The sequence below is a fragment of the Bombus vancouverensis genome, chromosome 4 (genome assembly GCF_051014615.1).
Source record: "Bombus vancouverensis nearcticus chromosome 4, iyBomVanc1_principal, whole genome shotgun sequence".
NCBI lineage: Eukaryota > Metazoa > Arthropoda > Insecta > Hymenoptera > Apidae > Bombus > Bombus vancouverensis.
The window spans coordinates 11243406-11267400 of NC_134914.1; the positions used below are offsets into that span (position 1 = coordinate 11243406).

Below are 23995 nucleotides of genomic sequence, written 5' to 3' on the forward strand. Positions count from 1 at the left end.
CTATACCACATTCATCTATCGTAATTTTTATGCAAAGAAATTCTACATACTTGGAGATCATTGAAGAAGATAGTTGAAAATTGACGAAGAAGACGTGTTGCGTTATCGACCTCAAATTTTCAAAATATTTTTTCTAGATAACATTCCTCGCGTTGAGTAACCGATTGTTTAGAAACTGCTAATAACGCCATAAAGAATAGAACAGAAAAATAATCCTCTTTCATAAAAGTCTTCGCACGTGATTACTCACGATACACGGTCTACCCTCGAACCTACGGCCGGAATAATAAAAGATAAAACACGTATTGTCTGGCGCTTTCTGGAGGATTATTCTCCAAGAAAGATAAAGCAATATGACACATTTCGAAATTAATATCGATCAAAAGATTTTGTTACTTTAGATAATGGAAGAAAGGTAAAAGAAGAAATAATTTACTGAAAGATTTTTAAGACGAATTATGAATGTTATTCGAACAGAGGAAAATCTGGATTATTCGAGCTAATTCTGATATTTACGTAAATTCATATTTTTACGAATATGATTGAGAAGACGGAACCTAGATAGAAAATTATTTTATTAAATATCAAACATTACAGAGAATATTACACGTTGAATATTTTATATATTTCTCCATGTTACACATATTCTGTAAATTTTTGTTTGATAAATCTTCGAATTTATCGTAAATACATAAAAATTCACTGTTCGGTATAATTTATAAATATTAATGCTAAGCAGAAGTTAGGACTTTTGAATGAAAAACCAATACTTTTCCTCTTCGATCTTTGTTCTTGTTTGCCGATTATACTTACAAGGGATCATTCCCACATTTTTCATCGATCTACGTACCGATAATTCCACGTTTGTTATTATATACGTCCATAATTTATAATCTAATCAGTCTATGTTTATTCTCTCTACCGCGTACCCCAACTAAAAGTCACCTGTCGTCGAATCGGCGTAGACACAAACGGAATCGTTTCTATACAAGCGACATTTCTCTCGTGGAAACTTCACGTCGAACCTAACCCCGGATTCGTAAACAAGAACCGAACGCTATCGGCTATTATAGTTGCGGATATTCTTCCAAATCCATCCTTTTACGAACACATTCGTATTCGTTAAATACGCGTATCGATGACGCTCTACCGGCGATATTTCATCTGTTTCCTATGTATTATGCGTGTTCTTTGCATCTTTGAATGTTCGTAGAAACGCGTATGAATCGACAGTCTAGCGGCAAAGTGTTCTCAAAATTTCCTAAAAAATTCGGAGAAATTCAGTGTGAAACAGAGGCCCCGAGAGGTTTTATGCCCCCATTGGATTGTTCTCCAGTGACGTTATTGCTTTAAAGACGGGCTAAGGAGAAGGGGAGAAGAAGTTACGGCAGAAACTGTCGAAGAAGCACGACGCATTTAAATGGCCGGTCGCGTATTGCCGTGGATTCAGTTTTGTCGCCGGCCTCTCGAAATCGGATTCCGTTTCGCGTATATTTTTTCGCTCGTGCACCGCGCTCACGGTATTCGACCTTCGTCCGACTGTCCCCAACAAGTGTCACGGCACCGCGTCGAGAAGATTTTCAGCGAGGAAAACGGGAATCGAGCTGAAAGTGAGCGCGCGTTCCGCCAAACGACTCGCGTACATATGATTATCCGTTTGCACAGCCGTTGTTGCCTCTGGTTCTCGCGTTTTCCGCTTGTTTGCGAGTAGAATGTGTCGTGGATGTAAGAACAAGTAACTCTCTCGATCTTTAGATCGCCTAACTGGTCGGCCACGAGGCCAAGAAATCCACCTTCGATTCCCCCGAACCACGTTCCGAGACGTAGTGACAACCGAACAACCGATCTCGTCGCCTACAACCCGTAGCTCTTTAAGTGAGTTATATCGAGCTTCACGTTGTTTTTTGTATCTTTCAAATCGGTGGATGATTCGATTCGGTTTCAGTGGGAAACGACAAAACAGAATCGTATCGTCGCTATGAAGTAACCTCTTGTCGTAAATGACAGATTTTGCGAAATGTTGATCGTTTGTATCGGCATCTATTGTGACGCGTTTCATTTGTTTAGATACACTTATCGGTGAGTGTTCTTTCTATTTTTTCTTTTTCTTTTTTTTTTCTTTGCATAGAACGAATAAATCACGTTGGCTTATTAAATATCGAAATATCACGCTTTCTTATGTACAGACATATAAATCTACTTGGGATAATAAAAAAAACTGGTTCTTATCTGTTGCGGTTACTATAGCGTACCGGGCACGTGTTTCAATGACAGGAAATTTCAATTGCTTTCCGCGCAGCTTCGATGTTAAATAATTCGGAGATGTAAGAACACTTTTCGTTACGAAAGACGATCTGGTGTTATGCTACAGGTCTTCTTTTCTTGAAAGTTGATGAATCGAAAGTATTTGTTAAATCGCTGACGAGATATCGTTGGTAAACTAGCGCACAAGCTAAAGTCACGACAAGAGAATGAAACAAACATTTTTGTATTCGATTTGTTTGTAGTAAAACGGAGCGTGACTTTGTTCGAACGTTTCGCCAAGAAATAACAAACAATTTCTATAATTAAAAATAAACAAGAGTAGAGGTAAGTTAAAGTAGGCAGATGTAGCAACATCGATATTAAATCAAATACAATTAAGGGACAACAGTAAACAAAGGAGAAAAAGATCAGACACAGTTAGATTAGATAGAACGAAATTCTTCAATTCCAGTGTTCTGTAATGTTGAAATGCCGAAGTATGTTGGTTACGTGTAAAAAGGTAAATATTGAACGTTACCGTATCGCGATCGGTTCAATTAATTATCTTTATTAGATCTTGCTCTCGTAGCAACGAGTTTAATTCGTGTCGGTCCTCTTCGTGCCATGTAAATAATGTCGAAACCTCACCAACATATACGTTTACCCGCTAAACGCGAGGAACTCTTGAAAATTTTCATCGAAATTACTTCGTGAAACATTTAACGATAAATTAGATTTACGTCGAATATTTGTACATTCGCCGGAATCTAATTAAAATCGCCAAAACTCGAGAAATATTATTATTTAAATAGACAAAATATTAGCTGATCTTACTTCTATACTTCTATATCTAATTTAATTCCACAAATCAAATTGGTTTCCAAGCAAAAAATAAAAGACAATTACATACTCAAAAGTTCAGTCTGATTATAGATCTATTGGGTTGGCAACTAAGTGATTGCGGATTTCGTCATTACCATCTAGTGACAAATTCGCGCGTAACTATAAATTGGTTGTTAAAATTAATTTCAATATTCCAAATATATACTTTCCTATCCGCTTCATATTTAAATTTCATTTAATCGGTCGCTCGCATCTATGTATTGGGTTGGCAACTAAGTGATTGCGGATTTTGTCATTAGGTGGTAATAAAAATGTTGCCAACCCAATAAATAGATGCGAGCGTACATATTTGGAATATTGAAATTAATTTTAACAACCAATCTATAGTTACGTACGAATCTTATATTTTTAACGTCTTTGCCTTTCTTTCTTTTTTAGCTTTTTTTTTTTCTTTTTTCTTTAGCGTGAGCTTTATCGAACTGTACAGTTATAAATAAATCTTGAAAATTTTCAATATAAACGTTGCTATTAAAAATTGTACATAAATCAAATTCAAAATTCAACGGCACGGCCATTGATTGAGATTCGTTGTCGAAAGTCACGAGTGTATCTGACCTCACGATCTATCGCGTCTCCGCAATAGTCTCGCTATCGCGATGCAGTTTCTTATTGCTCTTAAATCGTAAATTATCAGCTTGTATTAACAATAACCGTCACGTGAACGCAATTAATACCATTTAATACTATATCGATGGATACCGATCGAACCGTTGATCTTATCCTACCGTTACAGCTAACGCATAATTGAATCTAAATACAATGTTTTCCTTTCGTATCTTAACATTCGAATTATCGGTTCTTCTTTATTTCAACAGATATACAGGGTGGTTGGTAACTGGCGGTACAAGCGGAAAGGGGGTGATTCTACGCGAAAAAAGAAGTAGAAAATATAGAATACAATTTTTTTTTAATTTTTTTTTTTCTTTAATTTTTCCATCGAGACAACGATCTACAGTGAGATCCGTTATAACAAGATGTGCTAAAGTACGCACGTACCGAGCGGAAATTCAAAGTCGATTTTCCCGAAAACAAAGCCTCGAACGAAAAATGTTTATTCTATATTTTCGACTTCTTTTTTCGCGTAGAATCACCCCCTTTCCGCTTGTACCACCAGTTACCAACCACCCTGTATATCACATTCTTTTCTCGATAAATATTTACATATTAATCGGTAACTATCAGTCTTCTACCAAGAACGACAAGTTAATAGAATGTTAATAAAGTTAATGAAATCTTGTTCGCTAAAATAAATCATAGCAGAAATAAAAAATATTACAAAGATTCGAAAAAAAAAAAAAAGAAAAGAAAAGACAAGATAGCAATCTTAATATCATTTTTATCGTTGTCATTATTTCATACGATCGTCTCGCGTTTATCATACAATTTATCATTGTTATCCGTCTATGAAAAACTGAAAGATGCTAAAATACAGAGGACGCGTGACACGCAAGAGTACATAAAATATTCCAGGTATGACGATCGTCGTAATACCTGGCGAAACGACTTTTCGTTTAAATTCTATCTGCCAGTTCTCTTCATAAACATACGAATTTCCATAAATTTGCAGGAACATCAAAATTTAACGTCGTTGAAATTTTCACCGGCTAATGAATTAACGAAGCGAGCGGCATGTACGTACGTACGTACCCGAAGGTATTAGAAACGAAAGAAAAAAAAAAAGGAAAAAGAATGAAAGAGAGAAAAAGAAAAAGAGGGTTCCTTTGCGAGTCGAGGAGCGGAAATCGCATAAACACAGGAAGCAAACATTTCTCAAATTTCTTAGCCGCGGTATTTAGAGCTGGTTTTAATCGGTTGCAACCAAGCGTTTAAGTAAGATGTCGAGGTGCACGTGCCGCTGAGTAGCGCACATTAACTCCTATTGTACTGGCTGTTGGATGTCTGTATCAAAGGACGCGTTGAAATAGCGGCTCATCTGCAGAAGAAAGAAGAGCCGCCGGTTACACGTTCTTATTATTGTTGTACGCACGTCGATCATCGATAATGATATTTTCCTTGACAGGGTCGTTTACAATTAAGACGTTCGGTTTCTTTTCACGATGGCAAGCGGTGGGTTCGCATAGCGACGCTTTGTTCCATCGCGAGGATAATTTACATGCGGAAATTAGTCCGTGAGTTCTGCCATGGCAAAGCGCGGCAAACAGCGGGAAATGGAGATGCGAAGGAAATTTTTCTAGACTAGTTATTGCAGGTAGATTTCACAACATTATAGATGTTTGTTTTAGCTTTAGATCTAGATCATTGTTGTAGACTTTACGGTTTTTCCTTAGAGAACCAAGCGGATCTACGTGGATCGGGACTAAGATGATTTTATTACCGTGTGTTTGTTACACGGTTTCGTGTGTTCGCCTGCGAGCAAATAAAAGAGGAAAACACGTAGAATCTAGAGTAGAAAATAATACGATGGAGTAACGATATCGTAAAAGGAAACTCGACACTTAACGTTTCGATCGTTCGATTATATTATTTAAAAATATTTATATGAAGCGCAAGTCGATGAATAAGAATTTTCTCTATGCGAATTTCATCGCTGTTTTCATCTTACGCGCTCTCGTACTCGATGAACCTGCCTCCTTTGACTTACCGATTTATTTAACGAATTTCTATAGGTATTTACATTTCGCATGCACACCTTGACAAAGTTATACCTATGTAAGACAAGGACGAGAGAATTCGAATTGTATAATTTGTAACGAAGTTACCTTATTCGCGTTTTCCGATAATAATGAGTAACACGTTCGGTCTCGTTGATCGTAACGAGTTAATTGCCGAGAAAGCAAATTTATCTGCGTACCTCGAGATCGAATGCCACTTTGATAGATTCGTATCGCATAGTTTTTTCATAAATCAACGTCGAAGTGTGTGCGCACGGATATTTTGCACTTTCAAGGCAACGGTAACAGTTCGCAGCTGAGGCTGGCCGGTTAACATACGTCGTATAATTTGCGGGCGGAGATTGAAACGAGACGGTGAGCCTCGATCCGGTGGTATTCGTGATTTGCATGAAAAACAATGTTCGAGTTGAATTAATTTGCAGGCACGCGGTTCATACCATATATCAAGCCGCGTTGGGAGCCAGCGAATCGGGGGGAGAAACCGCGTGACAGAGTTGATTCAGAAGCACATGATAGCAGAGAATGACCGGTTGCATGAGCGAATCATGTGATACGCGTTCTCTCGTAGTAATGCCTTTTTTTCCTATCACCTCGTATCCTTCTTCATTGCCCGCCAGGCCGCACTTTACCTGGCTGATTGGAAATAAAAGCGCGATATCTCGGCCAACCAAAGATTCCAAGATGCAACCGGGGCGAATTAACGGGCCAGCGTTGCAAATTGCAAAACTCGTTGGCAATTTTACGACTTTTATCGCCGGCTAAACTTACGTCGATTTTTCTTCTTCCGCTACTCCGGCACATTTTAATCGACTGTTTTTAAAAAGAGCCATTCGTGGAATCGACTCGTTTGACTCTTGGTTGGTTGAATCCTTGGCCACAGAATGGAAATTAGATGCATACCAGATACTTTGATATTTCAATTTGATTTAAACGCAGATACGCAGGATAGAGGATATTCCGATATTTCGATCGGATCTTCTCGGAGCTAAGGTGTAACATTTGTTTAAAAAACGAGTTAAACTCAACAGGGTGTACGAAGGCTTTCGCGAATGATGATTGTACGTATTTTATAAGAGATTATTTAAATCATAATGATTAGGACAATTTATAGGCTGAGCGAAGACTTTTACAGATGATTTGTCTATATTTTGTAAGAAATCATTTAAATTCCGAAAAATCCATCACGTTGTGAATCTATTACGTTTTTATGAGAACTTTCCAATTGGTTATTTCGATCATTCTGGTAGTTTTAGCGTCGATATTCCGTCTGATTTTTACCAGCACGTTTAAGGTAATAGACCATGGATTTGTTTACGAGTTACGTACTTTGAATAGTTTTTTCTATTTATCTACGCTATATACATCCTGTGCGTTCCTGCATCTTTAATTTGCATAAGTGCATAAAAATCTGCAATTCAGTCATCGTCATGTGATGCTCATTGAACAACATATTCTGGAAAGGGAAGCCAGGTGGCACGTTCTGTGGTTGTGGTAAACGCTCGATATTAGATACCAGTAATATTAGATGCAAGGATAAGAGATCAATGGGCATTTACGCAGTTTAACCGTTAGATTTGATAATACGGAGCGGAAAGAGGTAATTTTCCTCGGAAGATCTTTGCCTGATCGAATTTACCACATTGCGTGATAATCGCGCGGTAATCGAGACAAATATTTAAATATCCTTTGTCAAAGAAGTTATGAATGAAATGGTATTATTGGCGTAAGTATCTTCTGAATTATTTTAAATTCGATGATCAATATTTATTGGTAATTTACGCCAGTTAATAGTGCGAAGATTTATATTGACTCTGTCATTTCTAAAATAAATAAAAAAACAAATAAAACATGTCTTATGAGTATTTATAGGTTGTACATATACATATCAGCAAGTTCGAGGTGTATATCGATTAACATTTTTGTATTTAATTAACAGCCTACGGATACGCTTATGCAAATTCATATTTTCATGGTTACATTCAACTAAAAACATGGAATAAAGATTTCATCTACATATTCAAATTCTTTTTCACATATGTCTTTATACGTTATATATATAGAATGTATGTATGTATTCTCGTATCTTTATATTACATATTTACAAATGTATGAGTATCCACAGTCCAAATAGTTCGAAATAGTTCGAAGCGATAGAGTACTTTTCGTATTTTTACACTGCAACATTTGACAAATATCGTGTTATGTAAGCGAGAAAATACAACGAGATTCGCATCTACAATTTTGTATTCTCACTTTTATACGATATTTAAGAGATTATTATTCATTCTCGATTTCAAATAGAAATTGCTTGCAAAAAAAAAAGATGTAGAATGTCACGAAATATTACTGGCTAAAACATTCGATAAAACACGAGATATAAGATTACAATGGCGATCGCAGTTGTATTATATTCGTTTATTTATATTTATTCTGATACTCGTGGAATACCATAATATTATGCACATTATATAATTGTTAAGCAAATGTTTATCGTAGCCAAATATTCGTCACGATCAAACAAGAAGCTGAAAGTAAACAAACACTATGGCATGCTGTCATAAATCATTATCCACCTGACGAACGTAATTTATCGTTAACTAAACAACGCATTCATACGGCTCGACTTTCGTAATGTTTCTAATTAAAGAAATACGCCCGGAGAAGGTTTTCAGACGCAAGTCGCGTGTTTCTTTTCGTCGCATCGTTGGTCATCTTAAATCGATCTGACGTTTTCTTGTTCGTTGTGGTACAATGTGTAATTTGTTTTCGCCGTCAATAATATCTGTTAATACGCTGCTTCATCTTACTTGTTTACATTCTGTCGTTCTTTCGAGTTATGTGGTCCGATTCGTTACGTTGAACTAAATAAAGGCCAATAAAAACTCGTGACAAGTGAGAATCGCGCAGAAAAGCACGTATACTAACTTTAGTTCGAATCACTTAGTCTCAGTCTAATTGAACGAATATCACCAATGACTGTTAAATATACTGTCCCAATTTAACATCATGCTAGCGTACATGATATAGCACTAAATATACTTAGTCCAGCCGGGCAAAAGTTAACCAAAGACATGAAACCTTTATGGCCCTATAACGAGACGAGCATGACATTCCATTCTATTCTATAATTAAGATTTTTATGTATTTATAGGAAATTTATATATACGTAAGTGTAAAAATGTACACAATGAGCGTAACGTAAGAAACATCTCGAGTATTAGGTTATCCGAAAAGTTTCTTTCGTTTTATGAGGAAATAATAGACGCACAACGTTTTTTGTTTTGTATTATTTTGTCGAATTATGTACGATCCATTTTGTTCTGTTGAAATAAACACCGCGACATTTCACAGACTTGGTTTCACGTTTGTACGAAGGTGTACTGTTGTTAAAAACACGTTTGCGAAAGAAAGACACCTTCCGGACAACCTAATACTTGTTACAGCGCTTACAGTATTCAGCGGGTGAAACAAATTTCGAAAATTATTTCTATTTAGGTTTCTTTAGTTTACGTTTCTTTAGTTGTGTTTATGCATCAATAACATCCACGGTTTAGATTAGATATACGTATGTACCTAATTTAGTTCTATAGAAACATGTCAATATTATGATCAGCTTATTGAGGACGAATGAGTCTTAAATGTCGGGTAATTATTTTTTTAAAACATGCACGCTATAATTATCCGAAACAGTTACATTTTCAAGTGTAACGTGTTACGTTGTAATTTATTATGTAAAGCGTTCAATTTTAAAAAGCTTTCTTTTTTCTTTATTTTACTTGCATATCACTACGCTTCTTTTGATTTCACTAGCAAATCATTATCGTAGCGAAATGGTAAAATTCCAAGCTATCAAGTTTTATCGATTTTCACGTAAACTTCGTGTAGAAACTGATTGAGGAGAGGATGATGTTCGTGGAAGAAAGAAGAAAAATGTTTGATATAATTATACTAATTCACGTGAAATATTGGATTTTCAGGATGAACAATCCAAACGATACGGCAGATGCGAATGAAGACAGTAGAACCGGAGTGTACGTGAATCATGGTTTGACCGGCTCTAGGAATAGTTTGAATCTCGATCATTCGAACAGTTCTGAAATTCTACATAATTCGTACGAAAGTCACCAAGAAACACAAGGTTCTTCGGATTTTATCTGTAAGCACATGTAACACTAAAATGACTAATTAATTTACATCTGACGTTATTAATGTGATCACTTGTATATAAAACCACCGAGTAAGTGAAATCCTTCATTTCCTTTTATCATTTCCAATGAATCGTTGATAATGCAATTCGCAAAGTATACGAATAATTTGTTATAGCAGATACATTATATCAATTCGCATAGTTAGACGCGTTTCTTAAAAACGATGAAAAATGGGTGATTCGTAGAAATTACTTTACGAAAATAGAATCGAAAAGATGACAGAGAATCGTGCACAGTAGTTACGTATTATATTGATTATATCGTAAATTAAGATAACCTTAACTTCATATTTTTTTGTTGCTTTGTTATATCTAGACTACGGATATTTATGCATTTCTGGGGAATTTAAAGGCTTAGGAATGCACGAAATACACCTAATACGTAGAAATATACGAAATATTCAATGTAAAATATTCACTGTATATAAAATAAGATCAGACACGAATTTTTCCACTTACGATTAGATATACGCGATCTAATTACATGTAACTAAAAATACATACGAGTTAGCGGATTGATAGTAATTTAACAACAGATGTATAACAACAACTTATAAAATAAAGTACAAGGGTGAAACTAGACTGAATCAAACTATCGCCTAATAAGTATACGAAAACAAATTGTACGATCGCATTTTCATATACGTATGTACAGCACGCTCAAATTATTACTTTAACAATACGATGTTAAACGATCTCTATAACCTAAAATTAGAACGATTGATCGTTCGTTCTGTCTTTAAATGATCATAGATCAACAATTGATTTACTTGTTTACAATCGGCGCCTGAATTATTCTTATTATTTCTTAGTTGAACAACCAAAGAATAGTCAATGATATTATTCCATCTTTGTTTCGTATAGTGGTAGAAGAGTCTGACGACTATAGATTGGAGCAGAAGGATAGTTTTGTACATTCCACGTTATATCAGTTGAAGCGACGTTGTAAATCGGCTTGTACGAAGAAAACCATTTATAAAAGGGTTCCAATTTTAAATTGGTTACCAAGGTATAGTTGTCACGACGGACTTGGTGATCTTGTTGCCGGCGTTACCGTGGGCCTTACTGTCATTCCACAGTCGTTAGCATATGCTAACGTAGCAGGTTTACCAGCTCAAGTTAGTACTCCTCGATAATTACAAAGTTCAGTGAAAAAGTGGTACAAACGCATAATTTTCCAAAGCATCGGATAAGTACAGAGAATAATATAGAATCGTATTTACGAGATAATTTTTCTTTATTTACTATATTAATTAATTCATTACGAATTTCCAAACTTTCATGAGTATGTACCTGTGTACCTATAGTAATATATTTTAAAAGCATACAAATCCTGTGGTAGGGTTTACAGTTGCCTATCTTTTCAATTTTTTATTATCAATTATCAATTTTCTCAAATTAGAAAATTTTGTCGTTTGCACTACTTCTACTTGCTCTCCGTTGATTTCTATCTTAGTTCGTGAGATGTCCTGTTCGCGTGTGCAAATTATCAAACGAGATAAAAATAAGACGGTTAATGAAAGAAATTGTGTTTTACAGTATGGACTGTATGGTAGCTTTCTAGGCTGTTTTATTTATGTTATATTCGGATCTTGTAAAGACACACCAATGGGACCTAGTGCCATCATATCTCTGCTCACGTACCAAACAGTTTCACATCTCGATGCACCATTGCAACATGCGATACTCCTCTGCTTTTTGGCCGGGCTGATAGAACTGATAATGGGTATATTTGGCCTTGGTAAATATCTACAACATATACTGTCCGCTTACCATTTACGATAATGATATTCGAAATAAAAGAAAGTTCTGAATATATAACTATTCCCTTTCGTAAATATACGTATAAGTTGGTTCAATAATATGTGTTCCAGGATTTCTAATTGACTTTGTGTCTGGGCCTGTTAGCTCTGGTTTCACATCAGCGGTAGCTTTGATAATCATTACTTCGCAAATAAAAGATGTACTCGGCATTCCTGCGAGAGGTTCGCAGTTCATTGAAATGTGGAGAAACCTTGCTGAACATATACACGAAACTTCAGCTTGGGACGCTGTTCTTGGAGTGATTTGCATTGTGCTCCTTTTATTTCTCAGAGTACGTATACATTATTATACATATGCGATCGTATCAAAGAATTATTAACGCTTTGATAATGTAGGAACGAATAATTTAAAAAATAATATATTTCTTTATTCTCAAAATTTCCTGCATTCCTAGTGTCAGATATACCAAAAATACATGCACACACATATTTCCAAATTTTTTATATTTTTAGGAAAGAACTAATAATTGCGCTACTTATATATGATGACATTTTAAATGCTGTATTATTTATTATATGCATTAAATACTGTACATAGCATGTAAAATATCTAACTCTCTTAACAGATATTTTTCCGATTTCTTTTTTATAGCTTTTTGCATCGTACAATGTCGGTCCCAAAGAAGAAGAATTGCAAAGTACAAAATATCGCGTGTTAAATAAACTCATATGGTTATTCGGTACATCACGAAATGCTCTTCTAGTAATATTGTCCGGTCTTTTGGGATACAGCTTTAGAGAAGACTCGCCCTTCAAATTGGTTGGTAAGAACAATAAATTGAGATCGATTATTGATTATGTAAATATATTACTGACTGTATTATTATTAAATATACTAATTTTTTTAACAGGATATATACCAGATGGTATGCCAAACGTACGATTACCACCATTTAGTTACACGAAAGATGACAATACAACGGTGACATTTATCGATATGGCTTCAAATTTGGGAAGCGGTATCCTCGTTTTACCTCTTATCTCGTTAATGGAAGATATTGCCATTTGTAAGGCCTTCTGTAAGTTGATACATCATTTTTATACATTATAAATGTATTCTTTACGTGAATAATAGTACCGTTTTATTATATGCGACAAAAAGGAAAGGTTTTCATATTTATTTCAGCAACTGGAAAATCAGTTGATGCAACACAAGAATTAATAGCGATTGGAATATCAAACATTGGTAATTCTTTTGTTCAGGCGTTTCCTGGTACAGGATCTCTTAGTAGAAGCGCGGTAAACAATGCTTCTGGAGTAAGAACACCAATGGGAGGCATTTACACAGGTAGAATAGCAATTGCTAGAATTATTAATTATTTATTATTAATTGTTAATTTAGAATTATTATAATATAATTATTAATTATTTGTTACTAGAATTTTTTATATAATTACCAATTTTTTTCATATATATAGGTCTCACACAATTATCATTTGTTTCAGGTACCTTAGTAATATTAGCCCTTTTTTTTCTCACTCCTTACTTCAGCTACATTCCAAGAAGTACATTAGCAGCAATTATCATAGCTGCAGTAATATTCATGGTTGAAGTTAAAGTTGTAAAGCCAATGTGGAGAACTAAAAGTAATAACAATTTAAAATATGAATTGAAAAATAGTGTTTACTTTCAAAAAATTAACGTTTTTTAATATTTTATTTTTACAGAATCAGATTTAATTCCCGGACTGGGTACATTTATCGCATGTCTGTTGTTAAAATTAGAGATAGGTATTCTATGCGGTATTGGATTAAATATTTTATTTATTTTGTACCACGCGGCACGACCAAAAATATCCGTGGAAAAACTTACTGTACGTATCTTTCACTCTTTAACTTATTTAACTGTAATATTTTATATATGTGGCTTTAAACCATTGATTGTATATATTTTTGTTATTTTTATTATTATTTTATGTATTATTTCTTTAGTATTATTTATTTATTCATAGGTTGATGAATATATTTTGACTGTATCTTATGTTACAGACTCGACATGGCATTCGATATCTCATGCTAACTCCAGATCGGTGTTTAATTTTTCCATCTGTTGATTACGTTCGAAATTTAGTAACAAAATATAGTCAAAGAACTGGAAACATTGCAACCCCAGTTGTAATCGATTGTTCTCATATTTATGGAGCAGATTTTACTGCAGCTATGGTAATTGAAACTTTAATAAAGGATTTCGCATCGAGGGGCCAACCACTCTTCTTCTACAATCTAAAACCTTCAGTTTATGCCGTGTTTGAAGCTGTCGCATCAACTGATTTTGTTGTATATTATACTCAGGAGGCGTTAGATGATCTCCTTAAAGACAGAGGATACATCAAGCAAATTAAATAATGCACATTATTTACGTATATAGAATAACATAATGCAATCTGGATTACCATGTTATTTTACATTGATCGTATAAATGGTAGTCTCATCTATGAAAAGTTATTAAACATTTTTCACGATTGTATCATCATAATTAAAATCTACAATTATAGATTTTACGCAAAAATAAAGTATAAGACAAATATTTTTCATTAACGTTCAACGAAACATGTCAAACGCATATCATCGCATTTTATATTTAAAAATGCATTGTGATTAATGTAATTATTTATATTATATGTATTATAGCACAAACATGTTTTTAATAAATCATTTTTATGATGTACTATATGAAAAGGAAATTATATTTTAATTGCTCGCTAATCACTGTCGTTATTTATAAAAAATAAATGACATAAATGCACTTTATACGGACACTTTTGTGCATTATACGTTACTATAATAAAATTGAAACTTTAAACAAATTTTTATATTTAATGGGAAATAATTTATGTCATAGTGAGATCCTTTCGGGAACACATCCTTTAAGTCTGAACTTGGTAATACACAAGAACACAAGTAGATTACAGTATAAGGAAAATAAATTATAAGTATAATAACAGAAAAAGCATTAATTAGATCCATTAATGCATACATTATGTGTCATATTAAAACTATTTTATAAAAGTGTATAGATATACTTATATTGTACCATTTTAAGTTATACAAAGAAACATCAATTCTTTTGAAATTTCCTTCAATCTCTGTGCCTCGAAGTATTGTGTCTTAATTACATTTATCTGTAATAGCACTATGGATGGGTAGATATTAGGAGAGAAATGTAAAGAAAAACAAACATACTTTAAATATTTTATTATTAAATCAAGTAAGAATGTGTTTTTACTCATTTTCTTGAGAACGTAATCTTGCACTGCCATTAGTTACCCTTATTGAAAGTTGTTGAGCACGTTCAACAATGGATTTACGTTTTTTACTACTTACTCCATGAGCGATCTCAGCACAGAATTTTCTGTTTTGCATCATTAAAACTTCTAATTCCTATAAACCATCCAAAAAATAAATATTATTACAATTATTATATAGAATCAGTTCAGTATAAAAATTTATTAAATAAGTCAAAATATAAATACAAGTTACATATTTTTTGATGTATAAGAATGTACAATTTTTTGTCTATAATAATTGTTGACTTATGAGTGAAAAATAATTCTTTTTACCTTAACATTGTGTACCAGAACTTTCCTGAAACCAGTTGGTAGCATGTGACGAGTTTTCTTGTTGCTACCATAACCAATGTTGGGCATCAAATATTGTCCCTTAAAGCGCCTACGAACTCTGTTGTCAATACCTTTGGGTTTACGCCAGTTTCTCTGAAGAATTATTTTGTTAAGATTTTTAAATCAGTTATTGACATTGATAAATAATAAACAATATAAAAACTAACCTTCAATTTACTATAACGATCACTCTGATGACGAATGAACTTCTTCGTCCTCTTCTTCACAATTTTAGGCCTGTATACCGGTCGAATAGCCATTTTTTACACTAAGAACATAAATACAATGTAAATTAATTCATATACAGTTATAGAAATAAATTAATAACAACACATTTTGTCACATATTTTTTAATCGTATAATTGTGACGGTAAATTATTTTTTAAAAATATGATGTATTTAATCAATCTTTATTCATTCATATTAAACTAATATGTGTATATTTTATGTTACACGAATGATTTTCAATAAATTTTCGGATTTCTGTAGAATTACGTACCGTCTCTTACTACACGCCAAACAAAAAAGGTTACGTTGAACTTGGATCACGGTCGTTTAATAAAGTATTGTGTCTAGTGATACCTTATTTAGTGACACACAAAAAGAAACTATAAAGTTAGTCAGATATTCTCTTCAATTTACATCGTAGAGATAACTATCTAACAAAATAATTACAACTTTTGTTTTAATTTTCGTACAATTCAATTGTTTTTAATTTTATTTAATTTTCAATTTACAGAGCGCGAGTGAAGCGCCTTAACGCTTCATAGAAACAATCCAACTTCCCCAAATCTTCCTCAATTCTCCAAATGGGTATCAAAATCAGACGTATGTGACAGCATAGCCTATGAATGTAACGCTACGAAAAGTTACCAGATACAGTCTGCTATATCTTTCTGTCAAAATGTTCTTTGATGAATTCGTATAATGAGCAAGGAGAGTAAATGAATATGTAAATGTGACGTAAAATGTCTTTACCGGGGCTTTTCATTTGAGATATTTGAAATGATGTAACATATGCAGGTAAAATGTACCAATGTGTTAATATTTCAATACGATTTGACATTACTAGTGTGTGCAAAATTTGAAGTATTAATAATTATCTCCTTTAAAGGTACCGTATCACAAAAATGAACTATAACTTATTTACTGTTCCGTTATATGTGATTAACGGAAATTGTAATAAATTTTTTTAGTTAGTTTTTCATAACGATTTTGAATAATAAAAGTGCCGAATTTTTAATACTGGATACATTACATGCTTTGCGACAATTATAATGTACATTGATATGTACATATTTCAATATTTGTTATCTGTGTCGGACTGAACAAATTTTTTTTTAATATCGCTATGATCTGTGAATGCCTGATAAAAGTATTAGAATAAAATTATTACAATAAAAATTAGTGTACTGTTCACAAAGAATTGTGTCAAATATATAGTCCCAATTTTATTCAATATACTAACTTCAATATTGCACTAATGGCTTTATTATATGATAAAATTATTCATATAATTTAATTATTATTTATTTTATTAACATTTTTATTTCATTTTTATTTACAGCAATATAAAGAAATATAATTGATTGGTACTATGTTTTAAAAAATGCCATCTGAGATTAATGTTAAAAATATAGGTTCTGAAGAAGATAATGGAGAAAATGAACCTGAAGAACAATCTGTTACGTTATTAACAGTCGGTGTGACAAGTGAAGAATCTTCAGCTACAGTAAATCATGTAGAAACCAATACCATAAGAAATAGTAGCAAAAAAGTGATTAAGTCTGATGTTAGAAGTGATTTTATAGAACAGGATAAGAATCCTTCTTTGTCATCAGATGTAAACTGTATGTCAAATGAAAATGATTTACAGCAACAGAAAGCATCTTCTAATGAAGAAGTAATTGATAAAACGAGTAATATTCAGGTATCGAATACCCTTGAAGATCTAAGTGCATGTTCTGAATCAAAATGTGATAAAGGAAGTGTAATTTCCAAGAATGCTGGTGCAGCTGCATTAGCATTGGGTTGTGCAATTAATGATATTGCTAGTGTTTCAAGTAGGTTGGATGATGAAATTGCACAAAACTCGAGACAAAAACATTTATCATTGTCTCATAAAAACTTAACAAGAAAGAAGTGTTTCTTGGCAAGTATAGATAGTAGTCCTGGAAAGGTAAACAGTTTTGTAGAACAGTTGCCTTTATCTTCTAGAAACATGATCAGAAAGAAACAATTTTTTAGCAAAGATTTGCAATCTAGTAGCACAGAATCACAATATGAACAGAGTACAGGGGACAAACATAACAATAATGATGACAATGTTTTACAACAATTTAGTTCTCAATTTAGTACTCACAACAGAGATTCTATGAAAGATGCTTGTAGCTTACCATTACAGGGTATAGCTTCATGCAGTTCTGATGAACCGTTACAATTTCTGAGCACTTCAATAAGTGAAACACATAGCAATGATATTGTTAATACACATAAATCATTAAGTATAACAGAAAATAATAATAAGAGTATAAGTGAAAATTTAAGCAGATTAAATGAAGCTGGTAGTTCACACACATCTAAAAGTGTGCCAAAATCACAAAACATGTTAACAGATTTAGTACATTGTAATGATATTACAAAAAAACCATTTAAACTGCCAATTTTAGAAAATTTATCTGAAACTGCCAGCGCTCAGCAGCATGAGCTGGAAGAAAATGCTGTGGCACTATTGGAACCATCATCAACTAAAGAAGCCCAAGGCATTGAAATAGAACCTCGTTCTTCAAACAGTAGTGATGCAAGTAATTCTGATACAGAATCACAACAAGCAGTTCTAGGTCATAATGGGACCAAAAAGGTGCAGTTACTTTAACTGTATTAAAATTTGATAAATATTTATTATTATGACACTCAAATAATTCAGCATTCTATTGTTATTTTTAATGTTTAATCTTACTTATGTACTAAATGTTTCATATTTTTCCTTAAATCAAACAAGTTTCAATATTTGATATATGCAAATATGTATACTTCCTTTACACTTTTATATATGCACATGCAATTTGATTTTCATTTCAAAATTGTTAATAGATTAATATTACACTCCTTCAAATTTATAAATTAAATTTTAGTATAAAACATGTTGAAAGTAGAATTGTTTTAAAATCACAATTTATAAAATATATTTTACTTCAGAGACCATGTGATACAAATGGTATTGTAACAAAAGAAGGCGTGGAATATTATCAATTGTGGCGAAGTACAGAAGGCTTTTCATTTCCTGAAGGTTTATATGAAACATTGTATCCAAATCCTCCACCACTACCACCACGGGTAACGCACAAACTTTTACATAGAAGTAATGCTTTACCAACTGGCCCACCAGAATTACCCAAAAGACATCCTCAAAAATATTCTGCACCCTTGCACCCTGAAGATTGTTTTGGATTTGAAATTGTAGATGTTGATGAAGCTTCTAATTCAAAGGTAATTTAATGAAATATATGCACTGCAGTTAATTGGTAAGCATATAATGTAATTTTAGCTTGTATTTAATATTTTTTTGTGAATATTGATGTCTCATATAAAGTTTTTACAATTTTTTATATTTATATGATTCCCGTATTTACATTGTTATAATCAATCCCTTTAATATTTTAGTCGCGGAGAGCTGTCACAAAAAGTATTGCGCTGTTAAGTTCACCGAGGCCGCCTAGACCATTAGAAAGGCCAATATCTGGTTTAACAAATCCATTAGAGTGTCCACCAACACCTACACATCGTCCAAAGCCATTGCGTCCGTTACCGATGTGTCAAACATCTAATGTACCATTACCATCTGAGGAACCTTTGCCACCATGTAAGATAAATTTAGCATAACTTTAATAATGTTATAGTGTAATTAAACAAGAAAATTTTATTGAATATATTATTATCGCAGCATGGGAAGCAAGAATCGATAGTCATGGTCGGGTGTTCTACATAGATCATATTAATCGAACGACAACTTGGCAAAGGCCCAATTTAACAACACGGAACACTGGCTGTGATCTTCGGAGGCAGCAATTAGACAGACGTTATCAGAGCGTTCGTCGAACTATTTCTCGACCCGACAATATTGATCGCGAGCCGTCTAGTTCGCAACATGCAAATGGAAATAATTTCGAGAATATGGAACGACCGAATGAACGAGTCGAAAGAATTGAAAACGAACCATTCGATATTAATACGAGTCCTCCAGTATTATTTTTAACGAGACCCGATTTTTTCACAGTATTACATAGTCATGCAGAAGCAGTGGAATTGTATAATCGTAATCCCAGTTTGAAACACATGATTAGCAAAGTCAGAAGAGATACAGCAGTTTTTCCGAGATACGAACATAATAGAGATTTGGTTGCATTAATAAATTTCTTTTCCGATCCAGCTAAAGAACTTCCAAGAGGCTATGAATCAAAACTTGATAGAACAGGCAAAGTAAATATGCCATGATTTAAATTATTTCCGTTATTTGAGAAATCTTTCTGATAGTCAATTGTTAATATTTTTAGAAATTTTTCATTTGTCATGCAAGAAAAGCAACATCTTTCATTGATCCAAGATTACCTACTGAACCGACTCACACACGAACATTATTGGATGAAGCACCTGTACCTCCACCTAGACCACAACAGTCAGCTATTACAACTACACCCGATATACCTGTAGCTTATAACGACAAAGTTGTTGCCTTTTTGCGCCAACCAAATATAATGGATATCCTAAAAGAAAGACATTCAGCATTAGGACAAAATATTGCGCTTCGAGAGAAAGTAAATACGATACGAATTGAAGGGACGAGTGCTTTACAACGATTGGGACATGACGTACCTCTAGCATTATTATTAAGGTACAAAATAATCTAATTTCTGAAGGCGGTAAAGGATGAAATAATATTAAAATATTGAATTTATTGTTGCAGTTTATTTGAACAAGAAATTATGTCATATGTACCTGGAAACGTAGGCAGATCTCCATTAGGTAGTCCGCATGCTTCGCCTGGCTTAACAAGAGCTTCTGCTAGAGCTCCAGCTCCATATAGAAGAGATTTTGAAGCTAAACTTAGAACATTTTATAGGAAGCTAGAAAGTAAAGGATATGGACAAGGTCCAGGAAAATTAAAGTAAGTATATTCCAATATAAAAAAATGTATAAATATATTTATTATATTATACACTTTTTATATATTTTATTTAGATTACATATTAGAAGAGAACATTTCCTGGAAGATGCTTTCACTCGTATTATGGCTGCTTCAAAAAAAGACTTGCAAAAAAGCAAGTTAGTTATTATGTTTGATGAGGAAGAAGGTGTAGATTATGGTGGCCCATCCCGTGAATTTTTCTTTCATCTGTCGCGCGAACTTTTTAATCCTTATTACGGTTTATTTGAATATTCTGCTAACGACACTTATACCGTACAAGTGTCGCCAATGTCAGCTTTTGTAGATAATTATCATGATTGGTTCAGGTTTTCAGGCAGAGTATTGGGTTTAGCTTTAGTTCACCAATATCTGCTTGATGCCTTTTTTACAAGACCATTTTATAAAGCTCTTCTGAGAATACCAGCGAGTCTAAGTGATTTAGAGAGTTTAGATCAAGAATTCCATCAAAGTTTAATGTGGATTAAAGAAAGAGATATAAGTATTGAACCATTGGAATTAACTTTTTCGGTCACGGAAGAACTTCTGGGCCGAGTAGCTGAACGCGAACTAAAACCAGGAGGAAGAAACATTGCAGTTACGGAGAAAAATAAAAAGGAATACCTTGAAAGAGTTGTACGTTGGAGACTTGAACGCGGTATTGCCGAACAAACGGAATCTCTAGTTCGTGGATTTTATGAAGTCGTAGATCCACGATTAGTATCAGTTTTTGATGCACGAGAATTAGAATTAGTAATAGCTGGAGCGGCAGAAATTGATCTTAACGATTGGAGAACGCATACAGAATACAGAAGTGGTTATCACGATGCACATCCAGTAGTAGAATGGTTTTGGAGCAGTATAAGCCGATTTACTAATGAACAACGATTGAGACTGCTACAATTCGTTACTGGTACATCAAGCATTCCATATGAAGGATTTGCAGCTTTACGTGGATCTACAGGACCACGGAAATTTTGCATTGAAAAATGGGGAAGGCCAAATAGTTTACCCAGGTATAAAAGTTGTCTTAAAACTAATATAATGAACAAAACAATTAGAATTCTTATAATATTTATGGTATGAATGTTTCTCAAATTTGTTAATAGTATCATTTTGTTTATTCAATAATGCTATTCTTCAAAATAGATAACTTTTTAGGGCTCATACATGCTTTAATCGCTTGGATCTTCCACCGTATCCTACGCCTGAAATTTTATACGAAAAGCTTTTATTGGCTGTAGAAGAAACAAATACTTTTGGAATAGAGTAAGAGAATTTGCTATGATTACAGCAAATGCATAACGATATAAGAAAAACATCAAGGTTCGTGTTATTTGAATAAAGCATCATTGCAGATTTAAAGTTAGATTGGTAAGATTGGTAATGTATTCTACTATCCAAAAATTCATGATCGGATTTTTAGATTACTACAATCAAAACTGTATCAAAATGTAAATATCTAACAAAAACAGTTGCGCATATTTTGAAAATTTTAAATATTGTATACATATTGCTGTAATCTATTTATATTTAAACTAAATAACGATTCGCGTAGTACATTTCTTGTATAAAAATTATAGATTTAATACATTGAGAAAAAATTCTTAGGTATGAATATATACAATTATTTCTGTTCAAACTTCTATAGTTCTAGAAATTGTTCGGAAAACACTGTAGATATATGTGGTATAGAAAAAACTGATTTTGAAATTGATACAAAAATAAGCGACTTATTTAGCATAATTTCTATAAAAGCTTCTTTTCTTTATATTTTGTAAAAATACTCTTACAAATTTTTTATAAAAATTGAAGAGCATTTAATATCGCATTTCACAAAAATATATAATGCAGCTATGTAGCTAATTTATTCTGTTGTCTACCTAGTTTGTAGATATAATACTGATTTCTAGTCTGTATTTTTAAATATTCAATTTTGCAGCTATTTTTCTAATGTTTTCAGACATTCCATGTCAATTTATTTAATATTTTCGTAATTAATTTATGAAGTTCTACAATGAAGCAAAAAAAATGTTTATAAAACAAAAACTTTTTATTGCATATTTAGTGATATCTTCTCACAAGTAATCAAGGCGTTTTATAAACATTCTTCCAACGTGTTTTATATAATTTATCTTCAAACTAAATAAAAATTTCCAGTATTTGGTATTAATCAAGAATGTTTAAAATGTCCAGAAAAGCAGTTAATGAATAAACAATGAAAATATGGATAGTATATGAAGAATATACAGTCAATGAAAGTAATAAGAATAATCAATCATCATTCAGTTATTAATTTCACATTTAGCATTAACATAGACGTTTTATAGAATTTTATTTAATATGTAGGACATCGTTTGTAATTCGTCTATTTAATTCTTTAAAACTAATTTTAGAAAAAACTATACTAAACAAACATTATAATATTGATGAGCATGTAGATGGTCCTATACTTCAAGATTTAGTCTACCTCTTGAACTTTAATCTCACTTTTGCGGCATTAATGTAAAAAATTTTCATCTGTTAATCATTTAATCGTTTCTCATCTCAAAAGAAAAGAAAATATGTATAATATACAAAACATATACGGGTTGCTGCAATGTGCAAGAGATAATACAACGCAACTTTATTTATATTTCTCCTGACCCAAAATTATATTACAAAATAAATTTAATGAAATTATTTATTATCTAGTAGAATTCAAAATGAAGTATTAAATATCTATAAAAATCGGCAAAAAAATAACAATTAAAAATGATGATATAAAATATGAAAAACATTTTTATATGTTATTTACTCTTAAACTTTCGTTTAAGTGATTGATTTTGTGTGATGTTAGTAGTACGATAAGTAACGTCGATAAATAACAATAATAACATTAATGTAGTAATAATAGAAACAATATTTATTAAATAGAAATACTAATATTATGTGATTGTTGAAGATAAGTTGCACCTTATATTATCTGTAAACTAGTCATATAGCATGGCAAATTATAGACTATTTAGTACATATTGTACAAGTTACAGGCATTGTAATATTAGATAACACATAACATTTACAATGAACCATGACTGTGTGAGAGCATTCTTTACTTTATTGTTAAAGAAAATAAAATGTGCCTCTTTTGTTATGTTACATTAAACATTGTTCTTCCTTTCTTATAATATCCGATCTACTTTCATACAAAAAAAAATTATAATAAGCAAACTTTTCTAATTTATAGAATAATTACAGTCTTACGAAAAATTAGGTATTCAGAGGAAGTGAAAATTTTAAACTTAACGGATGGTATCTTCTAAAAAATCTAATTTAGTCGTGACATGTCATACAATTGTCTAAAAATATATCCCGAAAGTGTGTACAATTACATTTTTACGTTCC

At 32.7% G+C, this 23995-nt stretch overlaps 3 protein-coding genes across 7 annotated transcripts; 2 read left to right on the forward strand and 1 right to left on the reverse strand.

Annotated features, from left to right (window-relative positions):
* Positions 1-1381: 1381 nt before the first annotated feature.
* Positions 1382-14480, forward strand: Esp (Epidermal stripes and patches). Of its 4 annotated transcripts, none has more exons than XM_033334005.2 (11): positions 1382-1875; positions 9758-9936; positions 10852-11105; positions 11527-11728; positions 11862-12082; positions 12403-12574; positions 12662-12829; positions 12937-13098; positions 13256-13396; positions 13478-13623; positions 13799-14480. In XM_033334005.2, exons 2-11 carry the CDS (start codon positions 9759-9761, stop codon positions 14153-14155), a joined length of 2001 nt encoding a protein of 666 aa, XP_033189896.1. In that variant the 5' UTR covers positions 1382-1875; position 9758; the 3' UTR covers positions 14156-14480. The 4 variants fall into 4 exon arrangements, with proteins under 4 accessions (XP_033189896.1, XP_076474156.1, XP_076474155.1 ...); XM_076618041.1 differs by lacking the exon at positions 1382-1875 and adding an exon at positions 1894-2079 and having other exon boundaries at positions 9758-9918; XM_076618040.1 differs by lacking the exon at positions 1382-1875 and adding an exon at positions 1896-2079.
* A 509-nt stretch (positions 14481-14989) lies between these two features.
* RpL32 (ribosomal protein L32) lies at positions 14990-16086 on the reverse strand. Its single transcript, XM_033334006.2, has 4 exons — positions 15929-16086; positions 15597-15697; positions 15370-15522; positions 14990-15190 (listed from the first exon to the last, which is right to left on the reverse strand). The coding sequence occupies exons 2-4, from the start codon at positions 15687-15689 to the stop codon at positions 15032-15034; spliced, it is 405 nt and encodes a 134-aa protein (XP_033189897.1). The 5' UTR covers positions 15690-15697; positions 15929-16086; the 3' UTR covers positions 14990-15031.
* A 180-nt stretch (positions 16087-16266) lies between these two features.
* On the forward strand, positions 16267-23756 carry Hecw (Hecw ubiquitin protein ligase). 2 transcript variants are annotated; one of them, XM_076618039.1, is made up of 9 exons: positions 16267-16543; positions 16997-18289; positions 18628-18918; positions 19093-19291; positions 19373-19908; positions 19983-20320; positions 20393-20593; positions 20668-21627; positions 21773-23756. In XM_076618039.1, the coding sequence occupies exons 2-9, from the start codon at positions 17039-17041 to the stop codon at positions 21882-21884; spliced, it is 3888 nt and encodes a 1295-aa protein (XP_076474154.1). In that variant the 5' UTR covers positions 16267-16543; positions 16997-17038; the 3' UTR covers positions 21885-23756. The 2 variants fall into 2 exon arrangements, with proteins under 2 accessions (XP_076474154.1, XP_033189891.2); XM_033334000.2 differs by having other exon boundaries at positions 16267-16452.
* Positions 23757-23995: the final 239 nt, after the last annotated feature.